Raw genomic sequence first — 17,383 nt, 5'->3', positions numbered from 1 at the left:
CTTGGCCCTAATCCTCTTCCGTAAAGTTTCAGATGGGGGTTTCAAACTGGGGGTCGTTTTTTATTATAAGAGCTAATTATAAATAATATAATAGATATAATTAAATTTACAGCACTTGACTGCATTTTTATTCTGTTTTCTAAAGACAGAATATCAATATCCGTAATCATCAGCTTGTCAGTACTTTGTTATATTTTGTTTCTCTTCAAGTGTATATGTCTTATACAGTACACTAATGTGTAAATATGTAAATATATTTACCGGTAAACATTTTCCCGATAATATTGTACACATTTTTAACAGTATTTTACTGTATAAATGGTTCTTTAAACATGTATAAATATATACACAATTGTTATTAGTAAAGAAATAAGAACATATTTAAAGGTCAGCGACATCAAAATTGTTAAAATACCCCTGGTTTAAGAGAGCACAATGGCAAAAATCACTTGTTAAACAACTCTGCAGACATTTCAAAATCATAGAAATAAAATAAACCACAAGCAGTGTTCTTCAACTCTGGCTCCTGAGGGGAGTTTAGCTCCAAACCTGATCCCACTCACAAGCCCACAATGTTCTGGTAATCCTGCAGGCACTGATCAGGTGTGTTTGGTTCGGGTTGGAGCTAAACTCTGCAGGACAGTGGACCCCGAGGGCCAGATTTAAATTACCCTGACATAAAGGAACATGAGATGGAATTGTTAAGAGAATACAACCTTGGCAGAGTTTATGTGAAGAAGAAAACAAAAAACAGACACAATATGCTAGCAACGCATACACACACACCAAATCTGTGCTTCGAATGGACTGGATGATCTATTTCACTGTATGCAACAAAATAAAAAAAAGCACAGTTCTAAGAGATCTGTGCATTTATTACACAAACCACTTAAAACTTCTAAGAGACGTACGCACGGTGATTATGCATAACACGTTTTAATGTCACCCACTACTTTCTTTCCTTCCAGGGCCCAGAGCCTCTCATTTTCACTTTGCAACAGTCTCAGAGCGCCATCTAGTGTCCAAACACAGAGGATGCTCGTTTCTTCAGCGGTCCTGGAAGCCTTCATCCGCTCCATCCTTCTTCTGAGGGCTTCGTGATCACAAAACAGCTGTTCAGTTGTGATATCATAGGCCAACCCGGAAGACTACGGTTAACCTAATGCTTTTCAGAGTAGCATAAGAAGAATGGGAGTTACTAAGACAAATCATTGCAGTTTTAAAGCAAAAACACCACTCATATGTACTCATAAACCAAAACCCACTAGATCAAGGCTCAGAAATCTTGAGTCTTTTCTGGGTTGTAGAATACAAACTGAACAGCTCTGCAGAGACGCTGAGGGTGTTTCCTCACACGGCCTGACCCACCAGAGGAACAGACCTGTTAGAAACCAGCAGCAGTTCTGCCATGAGGGTCGTGTTCGGGACGGTCAGGGAGGGTCAACCAGGAGCACTGTCCCAGGCCAGAAGATGGAGGGCCCACATAAGGTCCTTTTTACAGTATAGCCTACTGTACTCCTGGGCACACGGAGGCTCACTCGGAAAAATTGTCCCGTGCCCTGTGAACCTTAGTGACAGACTTGGACGGAAAGCCCAACTCATACTCTTCTTCTTGAGGCAGATCAAGACCTAGTCACACTGGGAAACACACCCTGTTGAGAAGAGATTGAAATACAGCTCAAATCAAAGTTGACCTTTTGTTCAAATGTTACATGCAATTACTATAGTAATAACTATGAATTATGCATAGTTGCATGCAACTAAACCTAAACAAAACCCCTAGACCTAGCTCTATAGTAAGTACATGTAGTTAACTAATATTACTCAGTACACCTTGGAATAGTTGAACCAACCTTTTGTTTTAACAAATGTTCACTATTACATGTATTTACTGTTAAAACTCAAACTTCGATAAATGCAATCCCTTGTAGAAAAAGTGAAGTACACTTGTCGTGTACATATTTTGAAGTATATTTTTTTAAAACTGTCCTTGCAGATAATGAACTAAAAGGCCACTTAAGTGTACACTTTTATTAATATACTTTGTCCTGTATACTTAAAAATACTAATAATGTCAAATTAAAAGTTTTCAATACATTTTAAATCATATTTTACTAATCTTTAGTGCACACTTTTTGATGTGTTGACCAACATACTAAATCACATGTATAGTACTTGATTAAAATTTGTAGTTTGTTATTTGACATTTAAAATGAACATTTTTAACATGCTAATAAATGTGTAATTACAAAATATAAAGCTGCGGTCCGTAACTTTTGGCGCTCTAAAGGTTAATAAACAGAACTGCATGCGTCTTGCGGAAGAACATTGTAGCCAGAGCTTCTTCTCTCTGTTTAGGTCTATGACGAGTCACACAGGTACTGGGCTACTCCGCTGTGGTACGACCCGAACCAGTCTAAAATAGTCCCAATATAAACACTTATTAGAGATGCACCGATTACAATTTTCTAGGCCGATTCCGATTCCTCAATGAGTTTGACCTGCCGATACTGATTTTAGCCGATTCCGATTACATTTTTTCTAACCACTTTACAGCACACACAAATATTTATTTTCTATATACATTTTTTTATAAAACACCATATACTTTTACCCAAACTGAATAATAAACACCAGTTAAAATGGGTACATTTCCTATAAATATTTTTGAGTCTTCATTTTCTTTTCTGACATAGCCTACTCCAGTTGTTAAAACACACTAGACATGCAAATAATGTGCATTTTCGGCACTTTTTGTGTGAAATCATATTTATTTTGTCCATCAAACGTGTGCTTTCACTTTAATTGAGCGTGAGCAGCGCAGCAAAAATAAACTCGGCTTGCTTAGTTGGGGATATTTAATATATAACAATATTATTGATCTGCCTTACTTCAGGTGGACGATGACGCAATTTTCTTCTAGAAACAAACTTGTATTATTTTCATGTTATCACTGTGAAGCTGCTTTGATACAATCTGTATTGTAAAAAGCGCTATATAAATAAAGGTGACTTGACGCCGAAACCCGCGCTTCACTGCTGCTCACGCGAAGCTCCTGCTTGACACTCACGCGCTGCTCCTGCTCGCGGTGTGAATGCACTCATTGATTAACATGTACGGCGAAAAAAATACTGCACTGCTCATACTTGCGGTGTGAAACGCCTGTATTTCACGAGGTACATGTGCGTTCCGTGTGCATGCTGATGTTGCGCGATGTTAATCATGTACATCATCTCTATACTTCATTTTTGTAATAGTGAGAGGAATCGTGAGGGTGCAGAACTCAGCACTGAACAAAATCAACATATATGTTTAGGATTGGCTACATGGCTTAAAAAAAAAAAAAAAACGCTGCAAAAACAGAAAAATGTATGCTCTCCATAGTGCAAACAGAAAAATGTATGCTCTCCATTGTGCAAACAGAAAAATGTATGCTCTCCATTGTGCAAACAGAAAAATGTATGCTCTCCATTGTGCAAACATAATGGACCTTAACAGCTAAGGTGAATTTATGAACAATCCAGATTCTAGATACAAAACTGACACTGGAAAAACATTTGCCAAGTTACTGTAAAAGTGTCATGTACCTCTCTTCCCTTTCTTCTTGTGGCGTCTCTTTTTCCTGACGCTGCTGGACTCTTCAGATGAAGAAGAACTGCTGGATTCATCAGTGGCATACGAGCTGGACGAGCTCTTGCGCCGCCTTTTACGTGATCTTGGCCCTGAGAACACGGATGTGCTCGCTGTAGAAACAGAGAATGGAAGTAAATGAGAGAACATGAGCAGCAAGTGCAAGTGTAACAGGAAATAGAACATCAACTGCAAAATTCATTCATTAATTCATCATTTGAGCTGAAAATACATTTACATGAAATTACTGTAAAATCTTAGATTTAAAAAAGTTAAGTCTGGAATCTTAAGGTGAACAGTCACAGTCAAAAAGACACTACAGTTATTTAGCTATTTATCTATTATATATCATATATCTATTATATTTATAATGCAGTTCTCTTCATTCTTGAGCAAAGTGTTTTGAACATGGTAAAAAAAAATTGTAATCATCTTTCCACCACACCTTCAGGCACCGGAACCAAGCGAGCGCCGGTGAGGTTCTCGATCTGAGAGCGGAGGAACCTGCGATCCTCCTGTAGGTCCTGAACCTGTCTCTCCAGAGCTTCAATCCTCTCCTGTTTGCTCTCCAGCAGACACTGAAGTTTAGTGATGGTCAGCATAACACCGCTGGGTAAACCCTCCATCGGGTTCGGGTCCGCTGCTGAGAAAAATTTATTTTCACTCAATCTACGTCCCATCATTGAAATGTGGAGATGCTAATGAGCTCATTGACATGGATTTTCAAAAAAATGAATAAATATCATACTAGCAACAGCACTGCTCAGAGATTTGTCCTGCTCCGCATCAGTGACGGCCTCAGAGTTGACATTTTCCCACTGGATTACTTCAGGCTCCGGTTCCTGTTTGACCCAGCTGTGGCTGCTCACGGGACTCTCCTGTTTCGCGGAGCTGGAGTCAAGCTCACTGCTGGGGGAAAATGGAGCGGATTCCTGCTGCCACTGAGTGTTAATCTCAACCGGAACGCTGCAAGAGAACAATATCAAGCAACAGTCTCATGATTACACTTTTCAAATTATTTTAATGCTATCCTACTTAAACATTATGTTAATTTGCATTGCTGATATTCACAGATATTTCATATATCATATTTCAAAACAGTATTAGTCAATGACTAATAAGGACTTCCAAGATGACAATGTTCTTCCAACATTCATGTGACCGTTTCTAAATGTAAAGAAAGGTAACCTTTGAATATATGTTGATTTTACAAATATCAAAGTTTTACAAAACTTTCAATAACTGATAAATGTTATATGGTGTAATAAAACAAAAACTAAAAACGTACAGACGACGACATTGTCAAAATCCCCAGATCTGCAAAAAAATTACTAAAAACTCTGTACTATGATGCCTGGCCAGTAGTTGGCGATGTCACTTTGTAAAGAAACACTTTTTTCACGCGTCTTATAGACTGAAAATGTAATATGCATGCGCATGACCACAGTGTACTCATCTTCTGATGGCTACTTCCAGCAGGATAACGCGCCATGTCACAAAGCTCAAACCTTCTGGTTTCTTGAACATGACTGTGTTCACTATACTCAAATTGTCAAATTGGGATGTGGTGGAACAAGAGATTCAGAGTATCGACCAACATCTCTGAAGAATGTTTCCAGGACCTTGTTGAATCTAGGCCACAAATAAGTAAGGCAGTTCTGACGGAAAAAGGGAGTTCAACCCGGTACTATCAAAGGTGTACGAAGCGGCTGATGAGTGTGTATAGTATATTTCTATTTAGCTTTGATTTACTTTATCCAACAGCTGTATGTGATTAGTTATGTAAGGGGTAATCCATGTCTAACTGTCCATTAAACTATTATAATGCACAAAATGGAGACCACCCGACGAGAAGCAGAGTACGTTTAAATCGTTTAATGCACAGCCAGCCGTGGATTATCCCGCTTATCATTTACCAGCATTGACAAGTTTAAGCTTTTAATGATGTTTGCGGTGCAATATTTGACCAGAAGAAGCTATAATATTTGTCAGCTAGAGAACGTTATATCTAGCATTCTGCCTGCTTTAAACCAAACACAGAAATAAAGATAAAGAGTTTCTGTGCTCCTGAATGTTTCTGTGTGCGCTTCAAGGAAAGCAGCGCATTAATAAACTGTCTGGAATTATGTGCATTATAGAATGGTATGAGACAGACTACGGTATAATATCAATTATACAACAGATCAAAAATTGTAAATCAATTGCTCAAGTGACTGATATTTGGTATCACAGCGCTGGGTTTTACTCTTTGTATCACTCTACCCATCTGTGTTTGCTGTGTGTACTCAGATCAGAGTATATGAGGGGAAAGGAGTTGTGATTTTTTGCAGGAGAACAATAAGCAGTATCATTCCAACCTACAATAAAACTAAAACAACTAAAACGTTTTATATCTAGTAAACATCAAGGGTATTTCTGAAAGCCAGTTAATAAAGAATGGCATTCACGCCATGTCTTAATTACCATAATTTTGAGATAACACGTTAATCTTCCAACTTGAAACTACGCATTTCTATTACACTGAAATATATCTGCAGTGGTCAGGTGGTACAGCGGTCACATGGTACAAGTAGGACCTCTCCAAAAATTCCCAGGTTAAAAAAAATTGTGATTACAAGCTCTACGATGCTGAGAAGGCTTTTTACAAATTACTCGTATACGGACGGTGCCTTCACGCCACGTCGTGATTAAAAGTACAATTGTGAATGTGAGTTGTAAACGAAGTTTAAGTTAAAGAAACTGTTTACCCAAAAATGAAAATTCCATCATCATTTACTCACCCTCATGTCGTTCGAAACCTGTATGACTTTCTTCTGTGAAACACACACACACACAAAAAAAAAAGATATTGTGAAGAATGTTTCAACTGTTGTCCATACAATGAAAGTCAAACAACTTTTTGTGTTCCACAGAAGAACGAACAAAAACATAAAGGGTGCGTAAATGACAGAATTTTCATTTCTGGGATTCAAGGAGGTGATAGAAACAGGAAGAAAAAAAAAATTTTTTTTTGAGGTCCCCTCAAAAACGAGATGTCACATCTCAAGGGGTTTTCCTCTTAACAATAAATACAAAAATTCAAATATTTACAGCCCGACTCGTGGCGACGAGTGCGAGAGCCACGAAGATCACAAGGTGCATCGGTGTTTTCATGGCAAAAGATACGAGGCCGAGGTTGTTTTCTGTCGTAATAAATGCATTCCAGGGTCAGCAAGAGAAAGAGCAGTCCAGCACGAGGATGTATTCCACAGACTGAAGGAGAAAGCTGGAAAGAACCAGATGTTGTATCGTTATCTCTTAACGTTTTTTCAATAATTTGTTGATTATTATGGCATATTTTTCTAAATGTGTTCTGGTTATTTAACTCTTGGAAGAATGACGATGAAAATGAAAATAACAACATAATATTAAAATCTTGCCTTAATAACAATGTGAAACCAGTCACTGTTGTACTTAAATTTTAGTTTTTTTATTTCTGCTTTTACTTCTGCAGGATGAGGGTGAAGGTGCCAGTGTGCCTCCTCCTGAAACAGACAGAGCTGAAACAACCTCCTCCTGAGAAAACACCATTGAAAGATCTCCTTGGAGGGACTTTTTGGGGATTTGCTTTAAAAAGTCGATTTAGTGTTGTTATTAATATTACATAAAATATATTTAAAATGCATAAAGAAATGTGCAGCATTTTGTCTGAGAAATAAAAGGACACTTTTTCATTTATAATTTGTCTTAAAGGTGGGGTATGTAATTCTCTTTTTTGGCCATTTTTTCAAAATCACTTAAAATCCTATTCCTAACCCACTTACAGCCACTGAGTTAGAAGCACTGAAATAAAAATTAAGCAATTTAATCATCTGTGGAGCAGGCAGGACTCAAAAAACACCAGCCAATCATTTCCAAGACCACCTAGAATCATTGGACAGTAAGTGTGTCAATCAATTGGTCGTACCATTGATTGGTCCATGTTCTTTGAATGGGTGGAGTCAAAGGAAAGAAGGTAGGACCATTTGAGTTGTGTATTTTCAAAATCTACCGGCCGTTTTGCAAATCACATACCCCACCTTTAAATCTTAATTTGATATAAAAAAAAAAAAAAAGTGAGAAAATCGTATTGTGAAACCAGTATTGTGAATCGTATCGCGGCGCGAATTGAGTTAATGTTACCCCGGATTTCCACCAACTGCGGAACGACTGCGGATCGGCTCCGCTTCGTGAAGGCGCGTGCTCCACCGTCCTTTAATACTCACCAGGGATTTGATGCGGAACAGCTGTGGCCATGCCAGAAGTCATGAAGACCCACGAGATTCACGTATGATCGCGCGATATAACCTGTCCCGCACAAATCTGCCCTGTGCTAAATTGCTGCGAAACGGCTGCGGTATCTGGCAAAAATAGAAGCTCTGCGTATCTCCTCCGAGGGCTGCGGATCGCCGGAGCTGGAACGGAGTCGGAACGCAGCCGCTCCGCAGTCAGCGAAAATACACACATTGACTTTAATGGAAATCTATGGATTTCTGCCGTTCAGGTTTCACGCTGCCTTTCAGGAGCAGATCCACAGCCGTTCCGCAGTGGGTGGAAATTAGGGGTCAGGCTACATCCCTAGTCACGAGACGTCATTAAACTACCTCATGTCTCAAAGCACATAACATAATTAAAAAAACAACTTAAAGAGCTCTGACCTGTACCACCTGACAGCTGCAGATTCATTACGGTGTTGATAGTGTTGCCATTGAAAGGATAAATTCGAGTCACGAACCTCTCCAAGTATGAGGTCACGGGTTTCCATCTCTTCCTAATTACAGTAGTTTTGGCGTGAACACAGCATAAGCTGGTTGTCAACTGTAAAGGTGGCTGCTGTTTTGGTTGTGGTGCTCGCTGACTGACGTCTTTCTAAAACTGCATAGCATGAAACTTGCAGTTAAAGTGAGATGTCTGCGCGAGCAGGGTGCATGGAGGTATGGAAATACATTGACAGGCAGGTAGGACTGGACAAACTTTTTATGGTCAACGTCTTCCACAGACAATATTCACATACATTTAGACCACTTAATTTAATGGTTGCGATAAGGATGTGAAGAGACTTTCAACCAGCATAACAACAAATGTTTCTGGAACAAATCGCCTACCCTGCCTTTAACGTTTTGCGTCAATATTATAGCTACATACCTTTGCAAACACACCGCCATGATCTCCCTCGTTTCGGCCAGTCTTTGAATTGAAGTGATCCTCAGACTGTGATTGGTGTAGGTCGTTCTCGTCCCGGCCTCTTTGCAAATTTTGGGCAGCATTTGGGACAGATAATTAACTCCCAAAGGAACCGCAGTGTACCAGATCTCATCGCTGATCACATACATCCTTTTGGGCTGTAGATAAAGCGCTTTTGCGTCGGCTGGAATTTTGCTCAGATATTTCTCCAGAGAGGCAACGGGACACAGCGGATTGCCAGGCTCTTCAAACATAGCCTTGCGTTTTTTCTTGTCCCTTTCCTGCGGGTTCTTCGTGTCCTCGTTTAATGTCATGGTGAAGTATTTGAAACCGTTTTGGTCTCGGTTCATAGCAAACGCGTCTGGCTGCAGGTGTCGGTTCCCCTCCTTACCCCTGAGTCCAAAATGTAACTGGATGTCATACCACACCTTATTTAATAAGCCTTTTGGGTTGCCAGGGTCCAGTGCAGCAGAATGTTTCAGCATGTGCTGGTCTTCAGGTGAAATCGGCGGATAATGTGCTGTTATATCCTTACCGGAGCGTCGCATCTGCTTAACAACCCCTTTAAAAACATTGTTGGCGGACCTGAACTCGGGGTCCTGCATCAGATTCCACGCACGGCTGATGGGAGGCTCGTTCATGAACCGATTCAACCCAGCCCGAAGCCCAACGTAACTGCTGATCCCGTACAACTCTCCTTTGCTCGTCCGAATAGAGCCATAAAACTCGCGCAGCACCGGGTTGAGCTCCGACTTCTCTGCGGTTTTAAAGTCGATTGTCAACTGCTTTTCACGGAGCCAGGCTTTAAAACAGTTCACTGCCCATATTGTTTGCTTTACGGTACTAGATTCGTTTCGGTTGTGTTCTAATTCGTCTAAATCCGCTGATGTTACATTTGCACACCTGGACACTTGTGCTGTTAAACTGGCCTCTCCTCCCTCCGTCTCTTCCTCTTCACCTGAAGAGCTTTCACACTTTAGGTCAAACATTATATTCATGGGAACAAGGTCCGTTGGTCCAATTGGTTTCTTCTTTCTTCCAATATCATATATGTTCGTGGGATCATACATAACATCCAAACGAACCTTTACATGCCCGTACAAATCTCAAATGAATAATTATTTTAGGCGTCTTGCTGACCTGTAATACATAAACATCAACGAGTGTATTCGGGATTTCTTTGTTGTTCTTCTTCATTGCGTTACTGGCGGATGAAGAGTCACAGAAACATAGCGCCATCTGCTGTTTACTAGGCGAGAAACATGAGCGACACAGCATTTGATCTGTGGATACACAGAAATCATTTACATTTATAAGTGTTTTCTTTTCTCAACATTGAAACATTGCATATCAACTAACGACGAACACACATTATTTATTATTTGAACTATCACTCAATGAGTAATTTAAAGTGTTACTTTGGAAGGCTTTTGTCAATTAGAAGTTAGGTAAATAATACATAATAATAAAAAATCAGTTTATGGTTCTAATGTCGGTTAATGGTCACGTGGCATGCAAGTTAAACAAATAAAATATTTTACAGGTAAATTAAGGGATAATCCACGGCTAGCCATGCATTAGGGGATAATCCATCCGCTTCGCGTCGGGTGGTTCTTCGCCTCTACGTCGTGCATTAACATCCTTTAATGCATGGCTAGCCGTGGATTATCCCGCTTACCTGGGTTATTTGCCAAGTTAAAAACAAGTTAAAGCTGTAACTGTGTAACTTTTTTAACAGACGGATAAAAATGACGGTTATTTTCATTATGGCTCGTTAGTTCTAGCACTCCGTCCGCTTCAAATCAAGTTGAGCCATCGGATTGCTTTTATTTGAATGAATTATCACATTTATTTATTTAAATGTATTATTAAAAGAGAGACAGCGAGAGAACTGAGGGAGAACTGAAAGAGAGAGAGAGAGAGAGAGAGAGAGAGAGAGAGAGAGAGAGAGAGAGAGAGAGCCCAGGTGAAAAAGACGTAGTATTAAATGTATTAAAAATATATTTGAAATGCAAATAGTATGTTTATAATACATTTGTATTTCCAACATGCTTATTTAAAGTGCATTTAAAATACATTGAATTGCATTTTAATATATTTATAAAAAATATACTAGTAGTACATTGGTAATAAATATATATTTAAGTATACTTTTAATAAATATGCTAATTAAAAGCATACTTTAAATATATTTCTAAACAGTATACTAATAGTACATTGGTAATAAATATATATTTAAGTATACTTTTAATAAATATGCTAATTAAAAACATACTTTAAATATATTTATAAACAGTATACTAGTAGTACATTGGTAATAAATATATATTTAATTATACTTTTAATAAATATGCTAATCACAAGCATACTTTAAATATATTTATAAACAGTATACTAATAGTGCATTGGTAATAAATATATATTTAAGTATACTTTTAATAAATATGCTAATTACAATCATACTTTAAATATATTTATAAACATTATACTAGTAGTACATTGGTAATAAATATATATTTAAGTATACTTTTAATAAATATGCTAATTACAAGCATACTTTAAATATATTTCTAAACAGTATACTAATAGTACATTGGTAATAAATATATATTTAATTATACTTTTAATAAATATGCTAATTCCAAGCATACTTTAAATATATTTCTAAACAGTATACTAGTAGTACATTGGTAATAAATATATATTTAATTATACTTTTAATAAATATGCTAATTACAAGCATACTTTAAATATATTTCTTAAAAGTGTACTAGAAGTATTTGGTAATAAATATATGCTTAGTTACACTTTTAAGAAATATGCTAAATGCAACCATACTTTTAGTGAAGTTTTAGTGTATTTAAAGAAAACATGCATATGTTGCTCTTACTTAAAGTACATTTTATGTGTACTTTGTGTAAGAACAGCAAAATGATTAAGCTTTTAGTGTGTTTAAAATGTATGTGCTTTATAAACACTTAGGCCTACTGCAATATAGTTTAATTATTTATGTTTTTATCATTTTAATATATATAAAAAAATAGATTTACAATATATACCAACTTATAATGTATTAGAAACATTTGTCAACTATTATTAGCATTGCAATAAGCTTAAAATTATTATTTTTTCACTTTTACTTGTTTGTTGTATAAGGCTACTTAAGGCTGTTGTCCATTACATGATATTTTGTACTACTGAAATTCCCACAATAATTTCAGCATCATATTTTTTGAAATGCATCATAGATACATTTTCCAAAGAAATGTTAATTTCCAAAAAGGTGTTGTTCTTGTTTAAATTTGAACAATGCGCATAACACACGTGACTAGTCCTGATTGGTTCCAGAGGCGTTGAACGGCTGTGATTGGTTCTTATGATAATGCGCTCGCCTCTCAGTCACTTCAGTTGCTGTGCATGCGGTCCTTGAATGTGATTAGATTTAGACGTTTAAATTTAAACTGTTAAAATATTTATAGCGATCGTGTTTCTTTAGAGGACTTGGAGGAAACCACGCGATTGATATGGATTGGGTGATGTTTTTTGCGATTCACTTTTTGAAACGTGAACAGATCTGGTGAATCGTTTATCGGAGGGATATGAATGTCAGTTTTTCTTTCGAAGATTAACGAAAGTCTTAAATGGTTTGGAACTACTTAAGAGTGAGTGATCATGACACCATTTCGTATTTCGTAACATCACGTCTTTTTCAGTTAAGTTACATTCAATTTGCCCAATCAGAGCCAAGATTTTCAAGTCAAAGTCGAAGCAGACTCGAAGAGATGAAGATACTGCCTCAGAAGTTACTGGTAAGTTTTAGTCAGTAGTATATTCCTGCACAACCGGAGGCTGCAGTTTTAGGACCGCAGTTTTAGGACCCTAGTTTTTTGTGACAGCGCCACCTACCGAACTGGATGATATAGCGGCGGCTGCTGTTTCAGGACCGCAGTTCTAGGATCCAGGTGGTTTAGTTTGTACATAGTATCAAGATCCACCTTGATCCTAAGTCTCATTAGAAAATATATATATGTTTTAACAAATAAGATTATGGAATAGAATAGCTCCTGCAGCAGGTGGATTAGAGCAAGTAGCATCAAGCTACACGATACAATTTAAAAGATTAATATTAAACTTTTACTTAAAGCTCACTTTAAACCACCATCGAGTAAGATATGATATTTGTACCATATTCCGGTCGCGGTTTAAAATGGTTTTAAGTCATAAAAAGATGTTGAAATATGGTATAATAAAGCAATTTATATGCAACTAATGGCTACACCTTGCTTGGCAATACTGTAAACATTCTTAATTCATATGAAAATACCCAAAATTGCACGAAAATCACACACAAACCACATATACTCGAAATCGTGCATTTATTAGCTTCTTGTTTCAGGTGAAGAGATGTGTCTTAGCTTTGTTATCACGGATAACAGGACCGCGTCATGCAGAAGGGCAGGATTATTGTCACGTTGAACCACGTGAGATGATTGACAGCTGTACAGCGAATGAGACTTGCGTACATTACTGACGCAAATCAGGAAGAGGAGACCCAGATCTCTCTGTGTTCGCTGTTTGAGTTTTATCATAAACACTATCGAGTCTTAAATCTTTCTAATGATGCTCAGTTTGTCCAGATAAAATAAGTAAGAGTGTGATGTTTTAACGAGTAATGAATGTTGAACAACAATCTGTTGTGATTAACAATGTGATCTGTTATCTTTGCCGCGAACGGGGTTAAATTTGTGTTTTTGGTAATCCAGTTCTGTAGGTGGCGCTGTCACAATAAACTAGGGTCCTAAAACTGCGGTCCTAAAACTGGGGTCCTGAAACTGCAGCCTCCCGTTGTGCAGGAATACCCATCTCGTTTTAGTTGCTGTTTGCATAAATAAATAGCTCACTGTTTAGTGGTTTTCCTAGGTGGAAAGGTCTGCTATACATTTGCTAATATGACTTGCACGTGGGATACTGACTTTAACCGCTGTAACATGATGCTGACACTGAATTCTAGCAACTTCTGCACTGTCAAAGTCTAAAGTCTTTGATGAATCTGTTTAAAATCTATGTGGAGACATTTATCTGTCTTAAAACAACTATAAAACATTGTCCAATGCATCTTCAAAAAAATGAATTAGTTATTATAATATGTACATCATTATATTAATATCATTTTTATTTGCTGAAGCTGTGTATTTATTCCTGATTTCCTGAAGAATTTGGCTTCATTGTTATGATGTAAATTATCTTTAAAAAGTTTGAAAAAACATGTTATGAATATAGTTACCTTTGTCTTGAGCTGACCAGCCAATTATGGTAGTGTGTTGATTGGTGTTTATATTTGTTCAAGCTTGACAACCTTATTGCCTTTTTGATTACTTTCTAATATATATTTCTAATTACAAATAAGTACAAAGATTAAATTGTTAAAAGGGATGCTTATAAGAGAGCGTATCTAAACTGCCGAGTCTGTGAAGGGTTTTGATTATATTACCCACCAAGTACATTGTACTCAGCATACTGTCTTTCTTAAAAACAAAACAAATCATTCTTCATAATTTGCCTGCCTTATATATTTGTGTGTATGTATATATATATTTATAAATCTCTCTTTTTTTTATTTGTTGTTTTTCAGACTAGCTGCTATAGAAGAAAAACTGAGTGCAGAGACAAGCGAAGAAGAGAGTAGTAAGTAGTGATGGACTTTTGATCGGCTGGTGACCGGAATTGGCAGATTTTCACGTGATCGGCCATGACCTCGGGCGCCATATGATTAACATCGCACAACATCAGCAATCAGACATGCACACGGACCGCACATGTAGGAAACCTCGTGAATTACGGCCGTTTCACACCGCAAGCGTGAGCAGCGGGTTTTATTTTTTGTGTGTGAATGCTCTCATTGATTGACATTCACGCCCGAAAAAATACGCGGAGCAGGAGTGCGTTAAAGTGAAAACACGCTTTTGATGGACAAAATAAATATGATTTCACACAAAAAATGCCCAAAATGGACAGAATGTGCATGTCTAGTGTGTTTAACAAGAACTGGAGTAGGCTAGAAAATAAACACAAACATATTTGTAGAAAATGTACCCATTTAAACTTGTTTTAATTATTCAGTTTGGGTAAAAGTATATGGTGTTTTATTTAATAAAAAAATAAAAAAATAAAAATGAAGAGTTCAGATGCAATTTAAGCCTCTAAGTGCCATCTGAAATTTTCTTCTAGAATGATCATTTTTATCAAGCTTGAATATTTAAGTTCAGTAATTTATCTTAAATGGCAATGAAAATTACCTATTTGTCATTTAAGTGAAATTACTGAACTTAAATATATGAACTTGATAAAAATGATAATTTTAGAAGAAAATTTAATCGGAATCGGCTAAAATCGGTATCGGCAGGTCAAACTCAGTGAAAAATCGGAATCGGCCTATACAATTGTAATCGGTGCATCTCTAGTAGTAAGTATGGTTTAATCTCATATCACCTCAGTTATGGAGATTTTTGAATCCGGACTATTGAATGGTGATTCGGTCATGACGTATGTGTTTCTGTACATCACTTTTTTTTGCTCTCGAAGTCAAAGGGGGCTGACTAAAACAAATAATAATGCTAAAAATAAAGATTAGCATTTGTTATACATTATTATACTTGTCTATTTTTTTTTTTTGCTGTGATACAGTGTCATAACATGTAGACCTCACTGTTGTTCAGCAAGACTTAATGTTTGTTCTATTTGATGTAGATATTTTATTAACTCCTTTTTTGCATTATATTAACATTTTATATTGAATGTCTTCTGTTAAAATATGAACTAAGCATTACATGCCATATAAAAAAATTGTGGTTACGACTGTTCCCTGAGAGCAGGGAATGAGACAGTGTATCGATGACGCTTTGGGGACCGTGTTCCATGTGAACCGGTGTCTAAAAAGCTATAAAATCACGGCAAACGAATTTGGCGACAACCTATGACACTATTAGTGCGACCCAGAAGTATAAAAGGGGCGCCTAGATACGCAGTGCAAGTTCCCTTTCGAAAGGGAACAGTGACTTTTTTAACAGATGTTAATTTTGCTTTAATATTTAAAAAAATAATAATAATATTTTTCCCTTTTCATAGATACTGTGATCAAACAGTTTCCGACCACGCCAGTGTCTGAGGTGCGAGCACTGATCAGAAGAAAATGCAACAATGAGGCAAACTCCAAGACCAATCACTTCAATTCGCTTGAAGGATGAAGGACTGTTTGTAGCTATTGTATTTCACTTTGTTTGACTTTGTTGAACTTATTCCTTTAAGTTGATTTTTTTTTGTTCTGTTTAATACTTCTGCAGATCAATGCATTTTATGTTAATGTATTTGTTTAATTTTCATATGTTGCTGTACTAATGTAGTGCATTAAAGTTTACTATCTTTCAAGGAGTGTTTGTGTGTGTTTTATACAAATATTGTTTTTACTGTGTTTAACTGAATTATAATTTTTAACTGTATTTTTAATACATTAAAATATATTTTTTTCATACTGAATGGTTTTGTTCAAAAATATATTTTTAATATACTAATAGTGGGTCTTATAGTGTTCTACTAATACATTATTAATAACCTGATATTATATTTAAAATATACTGGGAACACATTAATATTATGTTAAAAATATATTTAAGTTGTATTTCGAAAGTACATTTAAAATGTATTAAAAATACAATTTAAAGAAGTGCTATTAAATTACACTAAATGTACTTAAAATAGTTCCATTTTAACACAATTAAGTATATTAAAATATATTACTATTACATTAAAATTGAACTTAAATACATATAAAAGTACATTTAGTATACTTGAAGTTGTTCCAAAATAACACATTTAATACATAATTAATACAATACACTTAAAATACATTAAGTATATCAAAATAAGCACACTTTAAATATATTTCCTTTTCACCTGGGAGGCGTGGGCGAGTTACCTGTGTGCGTCTCTTCAGTACCCTCCTCGTTGCTTTAAAATTATTTATGACTGACAGGCAACACTGACAGTGACAAGTTAATCTTTATTTGAACTAATCATGTCATTTATTTAAATGAATTATGTAGAGTGTGAAATAAAACCGGCGTTTCTAACCACGATTACTATATAAAAAACACATATTTATTGAAATGCATTAAATTAAAACAAAAAAATAGCTAAAACAGTTGGAAATTTCGATAGGGGATTGTTTTACTCATGACGTAACGTAATGCACTTTATATTGCTCATATATAATATTTATTTTCTTTCTCTTTGTACAAGATTATCCATCTCGTATTCTCCGTGAATTTCCATTTAAAAAAATCTTACAGCCACGGATCTTAACATCACTCGAATATATTTCTAACAGAAAACCTCAGTTTACAACTACTCTAGATTAATGAGGACATGAAATGAGAAAAACACGTATCCAGTAATCAAGCAATCACAAGCAACTGTGATTCTCGCCATCTCGAAAATCGGTGAGAAAAGTAACATATACCACGCGACAACTCCTGATAGGACACCGGCAGGTGCA

The 17,383-nt window shown here is 36.4% G+C and overlaps 1 protein-coding gene and 1 long non-coding RNA gene across 3 annotated transcripts; one reads left to right on the top strand and one right to left on the bottom strand.

Annotated features, from left to right (window-relative positions):
* Nucleotides 1–9: 9 nt before the first annotated feature.
* LOC306992392 (uncharacterized protein) lies at nt 10–10,330 on the bottom strand. Of its 2 annotated transcripts, none has more exons than XM_079601214.1 (5): nt 8,794–10,330; nt 4,379–4,596; nt 4,076–4,270; nt 3,588–3,743; nt 10–1,652 (listed from the first exon to the last, which is right to left on the bottom strand). In XM_079601214.1, the coding sequence occupies exons 1-5, from the start codon at nt 9,900–9,902 to the stop codon at nt 1,630–1,632; spliced, it is 1,701 nt and encodes a 566-aa protein (XP_079457340.1). In that variant the 5' UTR covers nt 9,903–10,330; the 3' UTR covers nt 10–1,629. The 2 variants fall into 2 exon arrangements, with proteins under 2 accessions (XP_079457340.1, XP_079457339.1); XM_079601213.1 differs by having other exon boundaries at nt 11–1,652; nt 4,076–4,273; nt 8,794–10,326.
* Nucleotides 10,331–12,518: 2,188 nt separating this feature from the next.
* LOC306992505 lies at nt 12,519–16,078 on the top strand. Its single transcript, XR_013796300.1, has 3 exons — nt 12,519–12,641; nt 14,465–14,517; nt 15,958–16,078. It is a non-coding gene; the product is annotated as an uncharacterized lncRNA (long non-coding RNA).
* The last annotated feature ends 1,305 nt before the right edge of the window (nt 16,079–17,383 follow it).

This window comes from Phoxinus phoxinus (assembly GCF_949152265.1).
Source record: "Phoxinus phoxinus genome assembly, chromosome: 24".
Taxonomy (NCBI): Eukaryota; Metazoa; Chordata; class Actinopteri; order Cypriniformes; family Leuciscidae; genus Phoxinus; species Phoxinus phoxinus.
This window is presented reverse-complemented; position numbering and strand designations above follow the sequence as displayed.

Coding starts and splice junctions, on each gene's coding strand:
- LOC306992392 (XM_079601213.1), bottom strand. CDS start 9,902: ATGTATGATCCCACGAACATATATGATATTGGAAGAAAGAAGAAACCA. Junction 4,274..4,378: donor TCTGAGCAGTGCTGTTGCTA/GTATGATATTTA, acceptor AATTTTTCTCAG/CAGCGGACCCGAACCCGATG. Junction 3,744..4,075: donor CTTGGTTCCGGTGCCTGAAG/GTGTGGTGGAAA, acceptor CTGTTTCTACAG/CGAGCACATCCGTGTTCTCA.